This window comes from Alosa pseudoharengus, unplaced genomic scaffold (assembly GCF_046254945.1).
Source record: "Alosa pseudoharengus isolate Yale_2024_CS ecotype anadromous, Long Island Sound unplaced genomic scaffold, YU_APseudo_1.1 YU_APseudo_1.1_scf_18, whole genome shotgun sequence".
NCBI lineage: Eukaryota > Metazoa > Chordata > Actinopteri > Clupeiformes > Clupeidae > Alosa > Alosa pseudoharengus.
In genome coordinates, this window is record NW_027468650.1 from 9,088,142 (window position 1) to 9,106,253 (window position 18,112).

At 46.4% G+C, this 18,112-nt stretch overlaps 1 protein-coding gene across 2 annotated transcripts in view; it reads left to right on the top strand.

The window, feature by feature from the left end:
- plppr4b (phospholipid phosphatase related 4b) overlaps positions 1 to 16,137 on the top strand; it is a 21,419-nt gene extending 5,282 nt beyond the window's left edge. The window contains exons 2-11 of one of the 2 annotated variants that reach the window (XM_076291246.1): positions 1,558 to 1,743; positions 9,024 to 9,153; positions 9,369 to 9,564; positions 11,875 to 11,932; positions 13,626 to 13,799; positions 14,299 to 14,924; positions 15,039 to 15,284; positions 15,354 to 15,485; positions 15,555 to 15,801; positions 15,913 to 16,137. In XM_076291246.1, coding sequence (XP_076147361.1) covers positions 1,558 to 1,743; positions 9,024 to 9,153; positions 9,369 to 9,564; positions 11,875 to 11,932; positions 13,626 to 13,799; positions 14,299 to 14,924; positions 15,039 to 15,284; positions 15,354 to 15,485; positions 15,555 to 15,801; positions 15,913 to 16,137 — 2,220 coding nt within the window. The remainder of the gene's footprint in view (positions 1 to 1,557; positions 1,744 to 9,023; positions 9,154 to 9,368; positions 9,565 to 11,874; positions 11,933 to 13,625; positions 13,800 to 14,298; positions 14,925 to 15,038; positions 15,285 to 15,353; positions 15,486 to 15,554; positions 15,802 to 15,912) is intronic. The other variant, XM_076291247.1, reaches the window with a different exon arrangement.
- The last annotated feature ends 1,975 nt before the right edge of the window (positions 16,138 to 18,112 follow it).

The window sequence follows — 18,112 nt, forward strand, 5'->3', positions numbered from 1 at the left end:
CTCTTAGCCTGGTAAACCAGACCCTGGAATCTTTCAGATTAAGGGTCTGGCCACGAGTAATGAAAATGGCCCAATTCGAGGGGCGGCACCAAGCATGCATTTGAAACTCTCACTGCACGCAGTTGGATAACGCTACGACCAATCACAACAATTCACGGTGTGACGTATCCAGTTCTTGCAAAGGAACCATTTGAGGGCGATTTTCTGCTCCTCTTTTAGTTGAAAAGCCAAATCTAAATCCTTTATTGTAGCGTCCAAAGCCGTTTCAAACAACTGGTGTTCATCGGCAATTCAAATTGTGCTCTCGCGAGAACTCTGGATTTCCAGGGTAGAAAACTCTGGCTTCAGAAAGTAAAAGTCAAGCCTAAAGAGATGTATTGGTTCTATCTGTGCACTAAGGTAGAACCTGTTACCACAGTTGATTTCATTATTAGCTGATGTAACTTGCAGAAGGTAGTCCTTATTAGAATCTGCTGGTTTAGTAAATGGTTGGAACAAATATGTGGTGGGACTTTTGCTTTCTGCAGCTATAATTTTACTTCTCTGGTTGGATGTACACCAGCTGTGTACTGCCATAAGCCCTACTCTGTGCAAGATCCATAATGCATGTCACATTAGAATGACTTCCATGCATGTCAGAAATGTCCCCCCTACCTATTCCATCACCATGACCATCACTGCCACCTCTCTAAGCTGTCAGTCACACCAGTTATCGAAAGAGCGAATCAGACTGATCTGGGATCTGAGAGCTTCGTTCCCCTCCCCTCACCGCTCTACCCTCAGCTGGCCCCCAGAAACCACCCTCTTAGACATCAGCCAAAATTAAATTTTTGCCAAAGTTTGTTTATTTCATTTTTTACCTCGAGGCTCATTTTCCTCACCTTGCCTTGCCCAATTTCCCCCTTCTCCCTCTCCACTGGAGGATTGTAGGTCTTTCTGTTTTCATTTTCTCCTGAAATGTAAAAGCGGCAGTTGGAGGCTATAGCCTGCAAGGCGAGCGCCGATCTCTAGGGAGACACTGCTTTCTGAGCACTTAAAGGTAATTACTTGGTCGTCTTAGGGAGCGGTGGCACGTCAGCGTGAAATCAGTGCAGCCATGCATCCTACCCATGAAGCCACTGGCCAGGCAGGGGAAAGCTACCACAGCCTTACAGACTCCTCTTCATAATGGCCTTTTTAATAATACAAGCGACATGCTAACTTTTCTAAGACTAAGACTACCACCACCGCTGTTAGTTCTAGGACAGACAGTGTATTGTATGTTTTGCTTCTGAATTATTCCAGAGCCACACTGATCTCATGTATGCTATGAACATACAGGACAGTACAGTAGTTCTGCTGGCATTGTTTTATGTGAGTTTTAACTAGCAACTTTCATGCTTGCCCTCCATACTCCATAAACCATTTCCCTTACAAATTCCTGACAGTCCTCTAGTCTCAAATAAAGTTCATTTGTGGGCTTTCAAATGTAAGGGGCGGGGGAAAACCTCAAGAACACTTTGGAGCAAGAAACAAAATAACCATCCCTGATTATCTTTACTCCCTTTGTGTGGACAGCTGCCCATCCTGGTGTCATCGGTGGTGAGCCTGTACTTCCTGGAGCTGACAGATATGTTCAAGCCGGTCCGGTCGGGCTTCAGCTGCAACGACCGCAGCCTGAGTCTCCCCTACATCGAGCCCACGCACGAGGCAGTGCCCTTCCTCATGCTGCTCAGCCTGGCCTTCGCTGCACCCGCCATCACGGTAAGATACCCCCTGGAGCTGAACTCGATTATGCTCTCTGCTAAAACAGACGATTTGAAATGGTTTGATTATCCATTTTGATGATATTCGAAACATGAAATGGTGGGCTTTCTGAGTCATGTTTTAATGGTGTGTGTTTGTTGTTACTTTGAGATAAGCTTACTGTCTATTGAGAACATACTTGTCTTAAAGGCTTACATGTGAAATTAATCACCATGAATTACATGAGTGAGGAACAATATTACAGTGCTGATACCTTAGGAGTTGTTTTACTTTAAGCTGACGATGTATATGATGACATAATGTTGGAATTTATTTTTGGTAAATGGTAACAGAGTTTAAGAACCATAGTTGACTCCACTGAAATGAGATTAGTTTTGGTTTAAACCCCCCAACCTCTTGAAGGTGATGCTTACATTGCATTTGGTGGCCACAAAATAAAAAGATGTCTTACTCAGTGTTCATTTATCTTGCTTCGATAGGCATGTGTCTTGTTGTAACAAATAATGTCCTTTTGATTGTAATAAACATTTGTATAGACTGCCATGAACATTGAGTGGAATAAACTGGAACTGTTTGTCTTGACCTGATTTGGTCAAGAAGATCTATTGTTAGATCAGGCAATTCAGATTAATCCTCATGTTGGCCATATTTGATGCTCAGTGCTTAACGTCGTTTGTCATACTGTTGTCACAAGTCGTACTGGTGACATTCCAGTATAAGTCACATCCCAGCTTTGACTGTCACTGTGTAAGTCTAGTGGCATGTTCCAGCTGAATGGAGCTTCCATCATTTTCATGGGTGAAATGGCCCTGGAGGTTCAGGAGAGTACGCTGTGTGGCACTGATTGACATTTGCATTTGTTCACCCTAAACCTGAGGCCTCGTCAAGCCCTTTGTTTTCAAATGTTGCTCCAGATAACCTAAGTGGAGCTGGATGTTTTATGTGATTTAACGTTAGATGTGCAGTGTATTACTGGTTGATTTAACGTTAGATGTGCAGTGTATTACTGGTTGATTTAACGTTAGATGTGCTGTGTATTACTGGTTGATTTAACGTTAGATGTGCAGTGTATTACTGGTTGATTTAACGTTAGACATGCAGTGTATTACTGGTTGATTTAATGTTAGACGTGCAGTGTATTACTGGTTGATTTAACGTTAGACGTGCAGTGTATTACTGGTTGATTTAACGTTAGATGTACAGTGTATTACTGGTTGATGATTGTGTCTGTTGTCAGTGTAGAATGTTGATCCCTGCAGACCCGGTCATTCTTATATTCAGGAAGTTGATATTTCTTTATAGCCCAGCCGATAGAGCAGGATGGCAATATAATCACTGTAGTTCACTGTAGTGTATGTTGCATTGGATAGAAGATCACACACTGTGATCAAATTCATTTTGTGTGGTCAGTGATGCTGAGAGCAGAGAGATATCTAACAGGGATACTGGCCTGGGCTCCGAACGGTCGTGTCAAGTTGGCTGGCAGTCTACAAACTCTGCAAATAGCTCATTGCATCTCATGCCACAGATGCTCAGTTGGATTAAGGAGTGGCGACTGACTGGGCAGGCCATTTCAGCAGGCTGTATTCACCATCCGTATATGAGGAGGCACTCCAGGGCAGTTCTAGTTTAATAGCATGAGCTTTTATCTGGCTGAAAAAAACTCACAGATGGGCAAGATGCTGCCATGAACAGAACTGATACTCCATGTTACAGAGAGTCTGTGTATGTCCCATGCTTGAATTTCCCCTTGGGGATCAATAAAGTATCTATCTATCTATCTATCTATCTATCTATCTATCTATCTATCTATTATTTATTATGATTTCATAACCACCATTCCCTGTTCTCATCTATTGTGACTGTATCCATTCTGTGCCCTCCCCCTAACCTGTAGACCAACAGTCTTGCTTTTGGTGAAAAGAATTTTGACAGACAGACACATTCATATCAAATTAGTCAGTCCGCTGGACAACTGCTGGATTGGTTGATTGTCAGCAGACCTCTCTGTGGCTGTGGATTTTTTTTTTTTATAGTATTCATAATCCTTTTTCTTAACGTCACCGCTTTATGATTAAAGCAGACAGTGTATGAAGGGCTACAAATCTTTGTTAGAATGCCTCATAGACAATGTTCTATTTGTGTCAAGGAGTCTCAAAAGACCCTCGCTTCCGCTGCAGACAAACCTGAGGAAAATGCTCTGTTTTCAGAAGATACTTTGTCTGTGCATTATGCAGGATTGGATTATCTTTTCTCACTGTCTTTACATTATAGATATAATCTCTTAAAGTGAAATTGACAGATGAAGTCAGCAGAGAATCGTGGTCCGTGGTTATGTATAGAATCTTAGTCATGGAGGAAGCTAGTAGTGTTTTTGATGTGTTTCACTCAAGACAGAGAACCCCTCTCTCATTTGACCTTCTCCATTACTATAGCAAAACAGTGATCAGAGAGATGCCTCTTAGCAAAACATTTCTCCTGGCAAGCACAAACAAGCCCAATGTCTCAGTGAGTGGAGACTGTAAAAGAAACATTCAGACATCTCTGGAATAGCACCACCGCTGCTATTTGATAAGGCATTCTTTTTAGCTCAATGCTCTCCTAGCAACGCAAAGAGATGGTCTCCATGGCATTCTGGCAGACTTGTACTTTGGAGTGCCCACTCAGTGCCCGCCCCTGATGGCCCCCTCTCTCTCCCGACTGCCGCCCACCACAGGGCATTGCCGCAGGTTGGGTTTGTCCACCCCCCACCCCCAACCCCTTTGTGCCGTGCATTCATAACACTGTGGAGCTGTCCTTCCCCTCATGCCAGATGCTAGGGGTCAATTTGTCCATTATCAAACAGACTACATTGGCACAAAAGCAAAGTCAGAGCAACCAGAGAATTGCTGCACTGTTAGTCTGCCTAGAAATGTTGATTGTTGTGTGTGTGTGTGTGTGTGTGTGTGTGTGTGTGTGTGTGTGTGTGTGTGTGTGTGTGTGTGTGTGTGTGTATGTGTGTATGTGTGTTTGTGTGTGTGTGTGTGTGTGTGTGTGTTTGTGTGTGTCTGTGTCTGTGTTGTTTTTGTTCACATGCTTGTGCATTTGCAGCATTGTATGTATGTGTATGTGTGTGTCTTTGTGTGTATATGTGTATTTCTGTGTGCTAGAGCATGTTTGTGTGCACACATGCATGCACGTGTGTGTGTATGTGTGTGTGTGTGTGTGTGTGTGTGTGTGTGTGTGTGTAGGTGTGCGCGTGTGTGTGTGTGTGTGTGTGTGTGTGTGTGTGTGTGTGTGTGTGTGTGTGTGTGTACGCGTGTCCGTATGTCGTGGTAGCTCGAGTCACATAACAGCACTAGCGGAGCTCTCATGCAGAAACGCGTTGATTATTTCACCCTCGGCTTCCCACCGAGTTCTCAAGGCATATTAGTCTGTTGTTATGGAAATGACAGGAGGGATAAATGGTTTTGAAGTGTGAACTCCCTCTGTCTGGGGAGAGAAATGCCAGCGTTGATGGAATAGCCAGTTATGTGTAACATTATACTTTTGCTGTCTTGTTTGCATGGTGTGTGTGTGTGTGTGTGTGTGTGTGTGTGTGTGTGTCCAAATTTCAATTAAATATGCTTTGCTCCGTCGAAAATTGTGGTCCCTCGTTTTGAGGATTTTGTGGTGTGCCATGGCACAATGGCACACTAAGGCTCACTGTGACCAATTTGGGTATCTAGCTTCCTGTTTTGGTTTGTATGAATACATCCCTTTGTACAGGACCTACTTCAGTCCAAACCTCTCTCGTCAAATAAGTATAAATTACTGAACACCCACAGTTAGTCATGAGGATATGGGACTGCTCTGGACAGGATCCCTGTCCATCCCAGGATAGACTGCGTAGGGATAGCAGAGGGACCTCTCCCCGGGGGTAACATGACAAATCCTGAATCATATGAGAAAATTGACATAGTTCACGACAATATTTGCAATACATCCACGGATGGAAATTTGCCCGAGGAATACGCGTTTAGGAGAACGTCAGTGGAAGAGAGGCAGACTGGCAAACAGTGGAGTTGCGTGCGATGGTGGGTGTTAAACGTGGCTTGCAGGCATGCTATTAATAAAAGACAGAAGATGCATGAATCAGCGGCCAGTCTTACGATGACCGCTCTGACGTCTTGACTCATGTATCAGCAGAGATGTCAGATGATTGCTCTGCTCAAGTGATGTAACTCGCATGACCTGCAGCCATCCTTTAGCTATTGTGAGGTCAGAAAAGTAGTAGTCATGGCAACATGGCGTTCAGTGTGAGGCTAGTGCCAAGTGTGTCTCTCCTTTAAATAGTGTTGCTGGATGAAACCAAAATGACCATTTGTGGCTGGGCCTGAAATTTGGTTAATTACACCAATCATATAATCTAACAGTCATTAATTAAGTGTTACATAAATAGAAACAGAACAGATGGGACTGCTTTGGTTTTTAGTGGCACTCTGTATTACTGCCACCCATCTGATGTGTCTTATGTTCTTCCCCAGATTCCACTCAAAACAATCCCACCGCAATGCAGATGTCACATATTTTAAAATTTTAATCCTTTTCCATTACGGGAAATGTTCAAACCCATAACATGTAATTGCTTCTGATGAAGAAGTCCATAGAATATTCTGATTGGGATTAATTGGAAAAAATCACAAGACACTAAAACGGGTGACAGTCAAATTAGTGTCAGCGGGAGATAATGTGTGCGGCATGCCAGCAATAAAATTAATTTACTTCCTATGTGAGCAGCGAGCTGTGATGGGACTCCTCCAAGACTGCACCTGATTTTACCCATAATCCTCGCTGCCTCCCATTCCACCTCTAGCATGTCATGTGGCTCTAAAGGTCAGATCCCCATGATCATTAGCCGTTCTAGCCACATCATGAGCGAAAATATAGATTTAATTTTCTATTTTAAAGCCGCCGTCCGCGTCTGCCCTTGATCTGCTCTCCTCCGGTCTCTGCGTGCTGTTTCGTGCCACACAACAGATTTGGTGTCAGGTGGGAGGTTGCCGCAGGTGCTCTGGACCCCCACTGAGCTGCCAGTTGTCCCAATTTTTTTTGTTTCGGGACGAGGGGGTCGGGGGGGGGTGGCGCAGCATCTCCGTGTCCATCAGCTGGACAGGCGGAGCGGCTGTGGGAAAGTGGTGGAACCGATGGAGGCGCGGGGAGAGACGCGCGGCAGCCTGGCCTCGGGGGCCGTGGGGCATGGTGGTGCCAGGCCACTCCGTCTCGTGCCAGGGACGACCAGCTATATCCTTAGCACCTCCGCTGCCAGGTCTGGGCGTTGACGGCGGCCTGACATCAAAACTGGTGCCCCCCCCCCCCCCCACCGCGATTTAAACTCCTCACCCGTGCCAAAGCCAAACGGCATGCTAAAGCTCCAGCAGTCATGCCGTCTGTGCTGGGCCGTGCTGAACAGCACACAGAACTCAAGTGTCCGCTAAAAAACAAAAGAGTCTATTTTGGGGTAACTTGTCCTGTGAGTCAGTCCACCACAACTTCAGTTTTCAGGGCAGACTATTCATGATCCTGATTTCTTGCTTTTCCCAGATTCCTCCTCCCTGACTTATTTGTGTTGGATAAGCACGCAGATTCTACACCGAAGTTCTCTTTTTCACAGTGTCGCAATTTGCACTTCAGGATAATGAATGCTATGTGTGTGATTTATAGAAATGCAGTGCTTGCACATTGTTATCCATCATGTGGAAACTTATTCTGTGCTTTTGATTGTTCTTTCTTCATTTGTTTTTTTTTTTTTCATTCAAACCACTAGAGACACCCAAAGCCAATTTTTTACAGGAAATTGGTTGTTACTGTAATGTCCCTTTATACTACTGTACTGTACATTATTAATATCATTAAGTATAGCAATGGGTTACTGTTGTTGGAATTAAAGTGGGAGACTAATTACAAAAGATGTTTTATTTCCTATTAAACTATTAAACTTGCATGTTGCACCATGCACGTGTACAATGATGCCTGACCCATTTCAACAACCATTTACTATGAAGAACAGTATATACCTGAATAAGAGTTGGTGCAAAATTAAATAATTAAACAAAAATGGAGAACCAACTGAAACTTGCTGTGATGACTCAGCAATGATCTATTTGATGACAGCAATAAAGATTGTTAGTGTGATAGAATGGCGAAGATAGTAGCCAGCCCAAATGCATATTTTGAACTAGAATGCACAGCCTTTCTTTTTGTGCCTTTGAACTTTCATCATTTTTCAAGTCAAGGTTTGCTGTAAGAAAGTGTGAGCAGCATGTCTCTGTGCACACACAGAAAGGCTTTGTGTGGGATAACACTCAGCCTGTCATTGACCTTTTACTGCATGTGTTTATAATCTGGGGTTTAATGCCAAGTGCTCAAAGACAGCACCTGGGCTCCAAGGAGCTGACATGATGTGTGTGACAGCAGGTCATGTGGAGGGCATGGATAACAGTAATATATTTTGTGCTTGTATGTATGTGTGTGTATGTGTGTGTGTGTGTGAGTGTGTGTGTGTGTGTGTGAGTTATGGTGCGTGTAAACACAATATGTGTGTGTGTTTTGTGTGTGTGTGTGTGTGTGTGTGTGTATGCTATATGGTTTGTAAACACAATTTGTGCGTGAGTGTAAGTATGTGTGTCTGTGTGTGTGTGTGTGTGTGTGTATGTGTGTGTGTGTGTGTGGCTGTGTGTGTGTGTGTGTGTGTGTGTGTGTGTGTGTGTGTGTGTGTGTGTGTGTTTGTGGTCAGTGTATGTATACATTCATGCTTGCATGTAAGCTTTCACGTGTAAACTCTGAGTTTATGCTGAAAGTGCAAGTCACACAAAATAAGTGGGTGCCCTAATAATAACAAGGTCATTTCAGAATACAATTTTAGAATTTGCATGCTAAACTAAGCAACAGAGTGTCCTGCTTACAAGGTCACTTCAAAATACCTCATGCCAGCTTTCAGGCACACTGCATACTCACAAGAATAATTTAAACAATCTACTGTGCCCTTTGTGCATACACAGTGAAGTAGGCCTGGCATCACTACCCTTGTTCCCTCAGGCTTGTACCTGAGCCTTTGGCTCGGTAGCTATAGGACCGCCCTGAAAAGCTATTTGAGTCAGCCTGGGAACACTATAAGGGTAGACAGCACTGTGAGCTAGAACTGCACTGTGGAGACATGAGATGACTCTGTGGGTTTGTGTAATTGTATTGGTGGGCTGCGGAGGACATCTGATCTCTGTGGGTCTGCTGTATTGACTCGGCGGCTTTTCTGCCCGCAGATAATGATCGGAGAGGGGATTCTGTTCTGCTGCCTCTCCAGGAGGCACAATGGGGCCGGGGCCGAGGCCGACATCAACGCCGCCGGCTGCAACTTCAACTCCTACATACGCCGGGCTGTGAGGTTTGTGGGTAGGTTGCCTTTCAGAGTGTGCGTGTGTGTGTGTGTGTATGTGTGTGTTTGTGTGTATGTGTGTGTGAGTTTGTGTGGGCCTGAGTTTGGATAAAGAGGTGCTTGGCTTTGATCTGAGATGGCTAAATGACTAAATATGTGTGAATGTGGGTGTATGTGTGACTGTGGATGTGGTGTGTGTGTGTGTGTGTGTGTGTGTCTGCGTCTCACGCAGGTGTCCATGTTTTTGGCCTCTGTGCCACCGCCCTCATCACTGACATCATCCAGCTGGCCACAGGCTACCATGCCCCATACTTTCTGACCGTCTGCAAGCCCAACTACACCAGCCTCAACACCTCCTGCGACGAGAACGCCTACATCATGGACGACATCTGCTCCGGAGCCGACCCTGCCATTATCAACGCTGGCAGGTGGGTCACCTTTGACCACAGAGCCAAATCTGATGAGTGAGGCAAATGAGTAACTCAAAAGTAACACTGGCCAAAAGTTTGACTCAGTCATTGCTTTTGTGTACTTATAGCATGGTATTATAGCGTGATAAGATTAAACGGCCACATTTGACCTATGCAGTAATTGCATGAGCCGCGACACAGACAGAACTCTCTAATACATGGAGAACTCAGAGCTGACTTTCAACCCGCACCATTTGCAACACAGTGACACAGCATTCAACACAGCGCATTCACACAACTCTCGGAGGGCTTGGATTAGACCACTGTGATAGGTCAAAGCCGTAGGGGGGATGTCACAGCCCCCCGACAGAATGAATAGACCATACAAGCAGCTTATTAGAGCACACTGTAAATACTTTCACAACTAGTACAGACAGAAAAATTTTTATTTTCGCTGGCTGGTTCTCAGCGGGTAGTACAAGGGTGTGGGGGAGGATGAGGTTTGTGTGGGGGGGGGGTAAAAAGGGTGAAAAAAAGGAAGATCAAGCCGTCCCTCATTAGGCCTCATTTCTCACCACTACATGCTCCAGATTACGGCGCGCTCGAGATGGTGTGCGTCGGCTCGAGATATCTGCCTGGTGTGCGTCGGTACGCGAGAGTTAATAAGCGCCCCAGCATGCACCACCCATGCAATCCCTGGGGCGCAGAACAGCAGCTGTAGATTATGGCAGAAGCCTTTTGAAGTACCTTCCCCCCACACCCCTTTTAATGAGGTCAGCTTTCAGAGAAAGTGACACCGCCACATTTAGGTAATAAAAAGGCGTTTTTAAATACTGAATGGAAGGCGGGTCGCCAACAGACTTGAATTTAGATTATTTAGGGGAAAATGCATGATACAAAATGTCAGACCTTTTATTTTGTAATTATCTTTTGACCTCTGCCATTATAGGCTACAGTAACAGTGGCAGAGAAGTGTGCTTCTGGCTTTTTGAATACACTATACAGTACATTATGGCTCCCTGCCAGTCTGTCCGTGAGGGAGGAGATGTTTTAGGATAAATCCATCTGTCCTCCTGCTAGACTTTCCCACCTCCTTCAGATGTATGTATCTGGGTGCATTTCTGTAAACGGCATCTTATATTTGACAACATAAAGACGAGAGCTGGTGCAGAGAATGGTGGCTGTAGATGGCCTCTGGACATCGTGGCGTTTCTCTCCCCCGTCGCTGATCACACATGGGGCGCTCCGGCTCATAGACACGGTCACCAGGGTTTTGTTTATAGTCGGAACGAAAACAGAGGAAACCAGGCGTTAAATATCATCCGGGTCTTTGGAAACATTCAGCATGGCAGTAGCTCCAAGGGTAAACAGACAGACCCTCTTTTCCTCCTCAAGCCAAAATGTCTGTGGTTGTGGTTGTGTTGTCACAGGCTGGGCAAGATGCACCATCAGCTCATCCATCCCATCATGGCACCAGGCACTTTGACTTTAGCTTAGATTTAGGTTTTTAAGAAAAACTTGGTCGCCGCACACTCTATCTCTTTTTCCTTTTATTTTAATCCCAATTGGCAACCAAGTTTGTCTTAGTTTATTTTCCCTTGCCAGCACCTCGGAGGGTGTGCATTATTTTCGTTATTTATAAGTTTTAGGTTTTTACACACGGGTTACAACTTACAATAGCATCATTATCCAAAAGCACAAGCATTGACAAGGAATGAAATCGGAGGTTTGCCAGCTCAACCCACTGGGAAACATTTCATTGTGGAAGATGCATTTGAAAAAGAAATTCCCATGGAATTTCGTTCCCCGAGTTGTGAAAGAATCACTTGACTTGCGTGTCGGCTAAATTGCCGAATGTCAAAACTTTACCCCAAATTGTCCTGTCAGGCTAAAACACTCGCAAGGCTCCTAAGTGGGGGGTGTGTCGGAATGGATCGGCTGCCTTGAAATGAACCCATTCTTGAGGTGGTTGCGAGGCATAATGAATGCTTCATGCTCATCTTTAAAGGCATTTAGCTTGCCAGAACAGAAGGGGTGAGAGCAGGGTTGTGCTAAAAATGAGGTCTGCTTGAAACGTGGAGATAGAATACTGATAACAGAAGCTCTGTTTGAATAAAAAAAACACCTTACACATACCATCTGCACTGCAAATATCTGGCTGCCAGCCAGCGCATGATATCAATTGTGGATGTGACAAAATACAGATTATAAACAAACCCCAGCAACTGAACACATCCATTTCTATTTTGTAGGGGAACAAGTCATGGTTTGAAAGGCGTCCCGTTACATCTTCATGACTTTAATTCCTCTTTTGCTCTCTGCTTTCAGAAAATCTTTCCCTTCCCAGCATGCTACTTTGGCATCCTTCGCCGCCGTCTACGTCTCGGTGAGTAATACGCAGACGCCCACGCCACAGAGCCGGCTTCAGACCACACCACTCGCATTGCAACCAACGCTCCATCTGACTAGTTTTCGCTCCACCCTCCCACCCCCCTTCTCACTCCCCATTCTCTCAACACCACCTCTCACTCTCTCCATCTCTGCTTTACGGTGTGCACTGTCCTTATTTCATTCCCTCTCTCTCCCACACGCTTTACCGATCTGCACTGTCTGAGTTTTAAATCTCCATTTTCTCAAATTGTGGACGGTGTGTGTTTTGTTTCCCTCTTTAGCACACTCTCCTCGTTTTCTGTTTCCATTCACAACCTCCTCGTCTGGGTCTGTCATGCCACCATGGGCCCTGATTGTGTCTCTGCCTCACACTGTCTTCCTAAGTGTTTTCTGCTGTCACTCTTCCTCTCTTGTTCTCTCTCTCTGTTGTGATTGCCTTCATGCTTGTCATCTGTCTGTCTCCTCCTCCTCTCCACTTACGTCGTATTCAATTTGACAGCTCCATAATTCAGGATAAACAGGGTTTTTTTTTTGTTGTTTTTGTTTTTAAACTGTTTCTTATTCTTTTTCTTTTTATTGTTTTTCTGTCATGAATCCCCACCAAACAACGGAGTCCCAACAAATACAAAAATTACCAAATGAAACACAACCGTGGATAATTTAACCAAGTTGCACATCAGAAACTATGTATGTGACTGGATGTGTGTGCATGCAAGTGTGTGGGTATGGAAGTGACCATGTTTGTTAGGGTATTGAAGGATTTTATATGAACCATCAGGAACAACAGCTCTGGTGCTCTGATAGGCCACAGCCATACGCTGTGTTCCCCCCCTGCAGATACGCAGCCGTAAATCAGCTGTAATAAAGTGCCTCTGTGGTGGTGCTGGGTGGAGAGAGAGAGAAAGACAAGCTGAGGGGACAGCCAGAGATGAACCTGAGAGAGAAAGACAGATGAGGGGGGAAGGGAGAGAAAGACATGCTGTATAAAGATAGAACCGAGAGAGAGAAAGAAAACAGGAGAGTGAAAGAAAGACAGACAAAAATAAAGAGGGAAAGAAAGAGAGAGCAGGGCAGAGAGAGAGAGAGAGAGAGAGAGAGAGAAGCTGAGTCATGTGTTTTGGACCGTATTCAATTACCTCACAATGTCCAGTGCCACTCTTCAGAAACGATCACACGCCATGTCCTCACAGTGGGTCATCCACTGGCGTTGTCACGGCCACACACTACACCGACTGACACGCCGCCTTTCATTCTCACATCAGGACAGCATGAGCCTCCACGCTAGAATGCTGCATGGTGCTTGTGATTGTGAATCCATTGTAGCACCTTTTAGTTGATCAATCACTGCATAGATTACAGGGTAGGCAGTTGATGGATTTGATCAATTTTCAGATTAATACATGGTTTATTGTTTTAAAGGATTCCATGAATCAAAACCCTCTTAAAATGCAAGACATGCACACACAGAAAGGTCTTCCAGTGGGTAGTTTGGATTACATTTAACATAGTTAACCACACTGAACTCGATAATGTTCAACTCCAAACATTTGAAACCTAACCCATCCTACACAGGCATTATTTCATGGCTGTAACGTGATGTAGAAATATTTGACTTGATGTAATGACTTGATGTAACTTGATGTGTCTTGAGGCTAGGCTAACCGAGGGGCCTCTTCTCTGTGCTGCAGATGTACTTTAACAGCACGCTGACCGACTCGTCCAAGCTGCTCAAGCCTCTGCTCGTATTCTCCTTCATCATCTGCGCCATCATCTGTGGCCTGACCCGTATCATCCAGTACAAAAACCACGCCATCGACGTCTACCTGGGCTTCATCCTCGGAGGAGGCATCGCAGTCTACCTGGTGAGGAGCGCAGCTTGATGATTGGCCATTGCTGTTCTATTTTTCTTCTCTCTCTCTCTCTCTCTCTCCTATTCTACTCATTAACTCACTTGGGGTAAGGTGAGGTGAGGGTTAGAGCTTTTGCTTGTTCTGTATGAATAATGCTTTTTGTAAGTCACTTTGGGTAAAAACGTCAGCTAAATGACTAAATGTAAATAGGACTATAGATAGTTGTTAATATGCAGAATAACAACTTACCACTTTGTCCTGTATTCCGTCAACATTGTGCCTTGGCCCTGACAGAAGTTTGACGTTTGGAGGTTCACCACTTAAGCTAAATTTGGAGTTGGATTAGCATTAAGTACAGACAGGCTCTTGATGTTTAGGTCAATGAACAGCATTTAATGTGCCACAGTATTATATATATATTATATATATATATCAGTATCTGTTTCCACCCTCTGCCAATATGTTTGGATGAAAAGTTGTGATGAACTGAAGTCTGCATCCTCCCCTGTAGGGTCTGTATGCTGTGGGAAACTTCCAGGCCAGTGAAGAGGAGTCCAGCTCCCAGCCCCCGCTCCGAGGGCCCCCCAGGACCCTGCCTGCCTATGGGGGCCATGAAGCTGGGCCCGGGGCCCGCCACTTGCCGGCCAAAGGCGTGGTCGGGAGCAGCAGCAGCGACGGCGGCCTGTCCACGTCACACTCGGAGGGCGCGCTCCACCGCAACCACCACGGGCCGCCGCTGCACGGGCCCGGCTCCTCCATGGGCAGCCTGAAGCGCTCCAGCGCTGACGTGGAGGTCATCTCGCCCATCACCGCCGCCGCGCTGGCCAAGGACAGCGCGCTGGTCACCTTCAGCAACACGCTGCCCCGAGCCCACGTGACCGCCAGCGTCGGCGGCGGCGGCGACGAGCAGGTGTCCCGCCGCACGGCCACCTACCACGCCTCCATGGACTCCAGCCGCTCCAAGCAGCTGCTGTCGCAGTGGAAGAGCAAGAACGAGAACCGCAAGCTGTCCCTGCAGGCCATGGAGCCGGGCGGCGGCGGCGGCGGGGGCGGCGGGAGCGTGTGCGGACCGTCGCCCTCCCGCAGCATGGACGGCCGCTGCAGCTCCGAGCCCTCGTCGGCGGGCCTCAACGGCGAGCTGCTCCACCTCCAGCAGCAGTACCTCCAGCAGCAGCAGCTGCAGCAGCATCTGCAGCATCAGCAACAGCAGCAGCAGCAGCAGCAGCAACTGCTGCAGCACTACCACCCGAGCCAGCTGCACCAGGGGCCCGCCGCGCAGTACCTCAAGCTGGCCACGGTGGGCAACAGCAACACGCTGCCCACCAACCCCAGCGGCATCAGCGGCGGCGCCCGCGTCTCCATGCAGTCGCGGCCGGGCTCCTCGCAGCTGGTGCACATCCCCGAGGAGACGCAGGAAACGGGGGGTTGCGGCTCGCCGACGTCCAGCGCGGCTGCTCGTGCCAAGTGGCAGAAGGCGGCGGAGATGGGTGTCGCCGTGTCGACCACGTCGTCGTCGGCCTCCATGCCGTGCGTGGCAGCGGGCGGTGGCGGGGGTGGACAGGGCAGCATCAGGACTAACGGGCAGCCGCGCATCATGCAGGTGATCGCCATGTCCAAGCAGCAGGGCCTGCTCCACTCTAACTCGCAGAGCTCGGAGGGCAGCGGGAGCTCGTTCCGCTACAAGACGCTGCAGGAGCAGCAGGAGATGATGTCCACGGGCCCCGGCTCGCTCACAGGCGTGCCCACGGCCGGCAGCACGACGGGGAGCGTCCAGGGGGCCATCGTGCGGGTGGACGCGCACCCGGAGGACACGCGGGTCACGGTGCAGGCGCCCTGCCCGTCGGACGGCGGCGCCAGCGGTCCCGGCAGCGGCTCGTGGACGTGGAAGTCCCAGGGCAGCCTGCGGCAGTCCTTCGAGCTCAACGACCTCAACCGGGATTCGGGCAGCTCCGAGTCGCTGCGGGACAGCTACGGCTCGGCCGACCGCGTCAAGAGGGTCAGCGGCAACGCGCCCATCCCCGCCGCCGTCCCCACCGTGCCCATCGTCTCCGCAGGCGCCACGGTGACCACCATCAGCACCGGCTCCACCACTGACCACCACCACCCGCAACCCCCCTACCCCCACCCCCACCTCCATCAGGGCATCTCCACCATCCGGGTCACCCCACTGGAGGGTAGTGGGGACGGGGCGCTGAGCGGCTCGGAGAGCCTATCAGTGGCCTCCAGCCGGGAGTCCACGCTCCGCCGGAAAGGCAACCTCATCCTCATCCCCGAGCGGAGCAACAGCCCCGACAACGCCCGGAACATTTTCTACAAGGGGACGTCCTCCACGCCTGTTCCCAGGGAGTAGGACTTTGCTCCAAAAGGATTTGCGTGGTCTTTCGTCATTGTTGTTGTTTCGGTTCGGTTTCGTTGTTTTGAAAAAGCAGGATATGCTGCCGGGATCGACAGAGAAAAAAAACACAAGTGAAGGATGAGGAATCAGCTCTTGCATTCATGTGAAGCCTCAAGCTGATGATGGGGAGCAGCTCCACCAAGGTTAAGGTTTTCATTTTATTTGTTTACTGTATTCACATTTAGATATAGTGAGGCCATTTTTATTGTGCATGGGGTGTATTTTTTGGTCATTTAGAATAAATATATATAAATACAGTATAATAAATATAGTCGCACAAAAAGCACAAACTTAAATGTTGTGAAGTTTACTCTAAACTGAGAGAATGACGAAGAAAAACTTGTCAAAGGCTGCAGTTGCCCTAGTCTCTCCTAAGATTGTTGGTGCATATGACCACTGTGAGAAGGAAGGCTTGTCTTTGTGCCAAGGTTAGAAAAGTCAATGGTGGTGAAAGTATTCAAATGTTTAACCCCCCCCCCCCCCCCCCCCCCCACCAAGAGTAAGTCCCCATGCATCAATGGTATTCTCTACGGACTTCAAGTGTAACATTTATTTGTTTGATATTTTCTTTTTATAATGTAAATATTTCTGAAATCGGTGCTACACCACCATTAATGGTTAAAAAGATGTGGAAGAAGAGAAAAAAAATACTGAACCTGAAAAAAATCAAACATAAACTTTGTATTTTTAGCTGTGCACTCTTCAGAAAAAAACTGTGTTTGTTGTGAGAAGCTTTTATGACCATAAGTGCTTAGAATACCTAACTGTAGCCAATAATGGAAATGTTTTATAATCCGCACAATGTGTTAATTTTATACACTTTGCAATATAATGACCATTATTTTTGAAAATTAACATACAGTAATGTAATTACCCAAACTCTCTGTAGCTCTTACCTGTCAAAACAGCTTTAATTTGAGTGGATCATTTTTATTATTTTTGTTTTACAGCTTAAGGACACTTGACAGGCCTGCTACTCTATCTCTTTCTCTCTCACACACACGCACACACTTTCTCTCACTATCTTTTTTTCTGCCATCCTCCAATATTGTCTCTTTCTATCCCACTCTAAATTTTCCTGGCCCCTCTCTCTCTCTCTGTTTCTATCACTGTTGCTTATTGGAACAAAAACCACTAAATGTTTACTTTTGCTGTGAGACCTTCTAAAATGTTATGCTTGTGTGTGTGCGTGTGCATGTGTGTGTGTGTGTGTGTGTGTGTGTGTGTGTGTGTGTGTTTGAGTCAGTTGTGTATGTATGAGTCTGTGTGTGTGTATGTGTGTGTGTGTGTGTGTGTGTTTGTGTGTGCCCTAGGCTGGGTCAAAGCAAAATTCCAGGTGGTTGTATTCACTGCTTGCCCAAACTGCAGCCCAGAAGATACACAAGAACATGCTGTTGGAATGTTGGGAATGTTTACATGTTCTCACAGACCTTTTCAGCACCCTTTATGTTGTGTTCTTTAGAGACATGGGCTTTTCTATTATTGTGAACCTTTAGTTGAAGTGTATATTAATAATGTTTCTGCTACTATTAATTGATATCAATGACATCTTATTTACCTGCAGGCTGTCAATGACAGTCATTTCTCAACAGTATTCAGTTACAATGTGCATATCAATGACTTTATGATGGTCAATGATTTTATTGGATATTTTGTTAATTTGATGTATAAGACGGAGCTTTTGCCTGATATCTATGAGTTTCTTTATTTCCTTTTGTTCCTCTGTATTGCTTTACCAAATTCAGTGTATTACAAAATCAAAAACAATATTTTACTCCAGCCTTCATTTAGAAGTAAGAGCGGACTTAAAAACTATCTAAGAGAAGGTTAGTACATTGTTGCCACTTTTTTTATATGATGTACATATCTGTGCCAAAGGGTCTTTTAAAAGGGAACACGTGTGGTTTTACAGGATTTCTACATACAGTGC